The sequence below is a fragment of the Sinocyclocheilus anshuiensis genome, unplaced genomic scaffold, assembly GCF_001515605.1.
Source record: "Sinocyclocheilus anshuiensis isolate Anshui unplaced genomic scaffold, SAMN03320099.WGS_v1.1 scaffold1680, whole genome shotgun sequence".
Taxonomy (NCBI): Eukaryota; Metazoa; Chordata; class Actinopteri; order Cypriniformes; family Cyprinidae; genus Sinocyclocheilus; species Sinocyclocheilus anshuiensis.
In genome coordinates this window covers 186,493-191,613 of record NW_015558569.1, presented here as the reverse complement: position 1 = coordinate 191,613, position 5,121 = coordinate 186,493, and the positions used below count along the sequence as shown (strand labels likewise).

The 5,121-nt window shown below is 43.7% G+C and overlaps 1 protein-coding gene across 1 annotated transcript in view; it reads right to left on the bottom strand.

Moving 5' to 3' along the window:
- Positions 1 to 8: 8 nt before the first annotated feature.
- The window catches only part of LOC107679545 (vacuolar protein sorting-associated protein 13B-like), a 19,488-nt gene continuing 14,375 nt past the window's right edge, over positions 9 to 5,121 (bottom strand). The window contains exons 4-6 of the mRNA XM_016475121.1: positions 2,290 to 2,495; positions 349 to 553; positions 9 to 265 (exon numbers count right to left, since the gene is read on the bottom strand). Of these exons, the coding sequence (XP_016330607.1) occupies positions 9 to 265; positions 349 to 553; positions 2,290 to 2,495 (668 nt within the window). The remainder of the gene's footprint in view (positions 266 to 348; positions 554 to 2,289; positions 2,496 to 5,121) is intronic.

Sequence of the window (5,121 nt, the reverse complement as noted above, 5' to 3'; positions counted from 1 at the left end):
GCGCTCACCTACGACGCTAATGCAGCGTTCACCTGCAGCACCAATGCATCACTCACCTGCAGCACTAATGCAGCGCTCACCTGCAGCGCGTCCCCGACATCGGCTGTACTGATGTCCGGGTCGTCAGTGGTGTTGAAAGGAACAGGTGTGATCCTGAGGAACGTGATCACACGCGGTTGAGGATACCGCCACAGCATCACACCTGGAGACTCGTCCATCTCCCTCCAAAACACCACCTCATGAGGCGACGGCAGCTTCTGACATGCTGACAGACAGACAGACAGATACTGTATAATCACTCCCTCTTATGAGTGCTATATGAAGATGTAATGTGTGTGTTTGTGTTACCTGAGTCCTGTATGTACTGGAAGATGCCTGTGCGCAGGTCATCAGAGGAGTGTTCTGATTGGGCGGGGTGAGGGGTGGGTGGCGGTGTAGAGAGGAGGGGCTTCTCGTTAGACTCCGCCTCTGTTCTGCTCATCTGATTCCAGTAGTTCTGCAGCTGCTCTTGAATCTCAGACAAACAGTTAAACTGCTGCTGCCCCCAAAACACCTGCGACAGACAGACAGACCTTCAGTCAGTCAGACAGACATACCTTAGATCTGCTTTAAATCGCAGTGATCTGCCCGCTCACCTATTTATTTCATGTTGCATGTGAGTGTTCATTATGCGCTGTTATGAGTCTGGAATCTACTGCAAGTGCCAGTCAGGTGAACGACCGCTAACAACGTTTCAAACCAGTTAGTAGGACTGACCACCAGCGTCTATGTTTGATTATTTCTACTAGAGGGCGACTGATTTTGCAGATTAATCTGCACCAATAGTTGACTGCCTTAACTAAAAAACAAAATTCCATGCTGAACAAAAATCTATGCCGGTAGTTTTCCGGGTTAGGTCCATTGCTGGAGCGGCTAAGAAGGGTCCGCTATCGTTATACAGTGCAAGGGCGGCCTCTAGAGGCAGAAATCACTGACACCTCATGCTGTTTGTTTTGACACAGTGATACTGCGCTGCACAGAGTGGGAAACTTCAGATGCGGATTTAAACGCAGTCGACAGAAAATCATGCTGCGCCACTTTCCATTACATTATATTTGTCCCAAATCGTTGGTAATGTACCTAATGACTTCACCCTAGGCTGTAAAATTGTGTATTGTGCATTTTTCAGCAAAACGTTTGTCTTTCTGTGGCTCTAATAAAGTATGTTTCACATAGAGAGCTGTAATATAGATCGCACTTTCTCTTTCCGTTTGCTCTGTTTTTAAACGCTGAACTTCAAACTCATCTATGCCACTCTGTTCATTCTTGAAGTAAACTTTTACCTGTTTGGTGATTAAATCAACAGTTTTAGACCGCCGCTTGGGTTGAACGCGACGCATCCGGTGTGTGTGTGACACCTGCGAGTCATCCTGCACTTTTGCCCGGTGTGTGACTGCCAGATTTTGAACTGAGAACTGTTATAAAATAGAAGCAAATAAAGTGTGAGAGTATACATACAATATCCATACGTATATAATTTTAAATGCTATGGCCCTTGTGTAGATATTTAAAGATGGCCATCTTTAAGCATGACTGTTGAAACGAAACAGTAACACTTTACAATAAGGGCCCATTTGTAACATTAAGATTAATGAAAGCAAGAAAAGTATAGTTTCTTGTTAAAGTGTTCATTTTAACATTTACTATTACAAATACATTTTTAAATTTGAAAGATTCTTCTGTTAACATTAGTTAATAAACTATGAACTAACTTTATAATAACTAACTAATTAATATTAATATTTTTATTCATTTACAAAGTAGAATTAAAAAAAATTGTGAAACACTATTTTAGTTTTCGTTCAACATTCATTATAAAAACTATCAGTTGATTAATCGGTATCGGCTTATGTGATCCACCCTAGCTATCGGTATCAGTAAACCTCTAATTTCTACCCAAACTGCTCCATGATTGACACTCTGGCTGCATTTAATGCAAAACAGTCGTATTAATAAGGGACTAAAATGTCTCAAGGCTAGTGAATCGTCTCTCTCTCTCTGTGTGTGTGTGTTTGGCCTCAATCAGCTGGAATCTCTGACTCAGAATGAGTCTGTGTGCCTCTGACTAACAGATTGAACAGGAACATCAGGGGATTTCTGCGTGTTCAGCGGCCATGAAGCGTTATACGGACACACATGTGGAGAGAGAAACACATGCAGCCAAAAAACCACATACATCACACATGTGGAGAGACATGGGATGTTTAAGTGAGTAAGAAACAGAAGCAGCAGCAGCGTTTGACATCTTACCTGCAGCAGGCCTCCATTCATGTCAATCAACACTCTCGGGGGTCCAGGTGAGTCGGGGGCGGAGCTTCCGCTGTGTCTGCACCAATGAGCCTCCAGATCTGCACTGCAGGAGAACGGACCCACAAACACTGCACTTCTGTCCTTCAGACCCATCTGCACCAACACGTCCTCACACTGAACCGACAGACAGACCTCCTTAAAACCATCTAGAGAGAGAATCGGACAGAAATCACATTAGTGTTCACTCTTGAGTGGACTGTGATGATGGACTGACTGCTGGGAGGGTTCAAACTCTGCAGCCATTGAGCACAAATGGTCAGGCATCACGTGTTTGCGTGTTTTAGGTGCTGCACTGTTCTTCACGCATGTCTGTAGCTGCTGTCGTGTGTCCAGGTGTCTGACAGCCTTTCAGACGTTCAAATTCAGATTCACCTCCTCTGATGGATCATCCATGGACACACACGTCTCCATCTGGCACTGACACTCATCTGCGGCTCATCTTTGGCTCAGTGAACAACAGGAGAGATTTAGGAGCATGTGGCTTTGGTCTGGCAGCAGCATGACCCTTCATAACACATAACAACACGGAGTCCCACAGGACAGAGACACACACACACACACACACACACACACACACACACACTCTCTCACACACACACACACACACACACACACATACACTCACTCACACTCACACACACACACATACACTCACTCACACTCACACACACACACATACACTCACTCACACTCACACACACACACATACACTCACTCACACTCACACACACACACATACACTCACTCACACTCACACACACACACATACACTCACTCACACTCACACACACACACATACACTCACTCACACTCACACACACACACATACACTCACTCACACTCACACACACACACATACACTCACTCACACTCACACACACACACATACACTCACTCACACTCACACACACACACATACACTCACTCACACTCACACACACACACATACACTCACTCACACTCACACACACACACATACACTCACTCACACTCACACACACACACATACACTCACTCACACTCACACACACACACATACACTCACTCACACTCACACACACACACATACACTCACTCACACTCACACACACACACATACACTCACTCACACTCACACACACACACATACACTCACTCACACTCACACACACACACATACACTCACTCACACTCACACACACACACATACACTCACTCACACTCACACACACACACATACACTCACTCACACTCACACACACACACATACACTCACTCACACTCACACACACACACATACACTCACTCACACTCACACACACACACATACACTCACTCACACTCACACACACACACATACACTCACTCACACTCACACACACACACATACACTCACTCACACTCACACACACACACATACACTCACTCACACTCACACACACACACATACACTCACTCACACTCACACACACACACATACACTCACTCACACTCACACACACACACATACACTCACTCACACTCACACACACACACATACACTCACTCACACTCACACACACACACATACACTCACTCACACTCACACACACACACATACACTCACTCACACTCACACACACACACATACACTCACTCACACTCACACACACACACATACACTCACTCACACTCACACACACACACATACACTCACTCACACTCACACACGCATGCAGGACTGCAGAAACTCCCAGCGCTCTGTTATTTCCACACAAACACAAAGCTCTCGTCCTGGTCTGCTGTTTACCAGTGTTTGGCCAAACTCCGTTTCGACTGTGTTTAATAAAGGCACATCAAACTGCGGGCCGCAGAGAGAGTCCGTCTGGCTTGCGGCCGGACGCATGTCTCATGCTGCAGTTATGTTCAATCCAGTAAACAAGTGCAAATTGTTGAGGTTTTAATTAAAATTCTCAACAATCACTTTATCTGGAGAAGCTGTATGACAGCATCTGTGGAGCAGATGGGCGCAGGGAACGCTCTGGCTCGCTGAGAGAGAGAAACACTCACAGAGTCACTCCTCAGCAGTGCTGGCGGTCATGTGATCTAACCCACAGCCATGAACATCACTGACATCACATCTGCACGACCTTCCCAGGGCTTCCTGACTTAATGGAACATTTATAAATATTTTTTACACAATGTATTTAAAAATTGGAAGAAAACAATTACTCAAAATTTGGGTAATACTTTATTTTACAGTGTCCTTGTTACACATGTTACATGTACTTACTATTATAATGACAATAAATTATGCATAATTACATGCAAGTAACCCTAAACCAAACCCTAACCCTAACCATATAGTAAGTACATGTACTTAATTAATATGATACAGTTAAATGTATAAGTACACTGTAACAAGGACACCTTAAAATAAAGTGTAACCAAAAATTCTACTGATATATTTTAATATTTTATAATAATATTAATATTTTTATGATATTTTATTCATTAATTCTAAAATTGGCCACTGCATTTTCAGAATTTCCATGACTTTTCCAGGCCTAGAAATCACTTTTAAAATCTTCTGTTCTTCTGAAACAATAGACAGTTGTTGAATTGAGTTGGTGAATTTACATAAGAAATATCATTGAGGTTTAGCCGTTTGAACTTATTTTAATGCTTTATTTGAAGTAATTTTAAGTCTTCTTCAGGCCCCCCGGCAACATCATCCTCATATGGGCCTGGTAAGCACTCACAGCACTGCATCATGGGAGACCTCCTCACAGACATCAGATCTGCGTCTCCTGC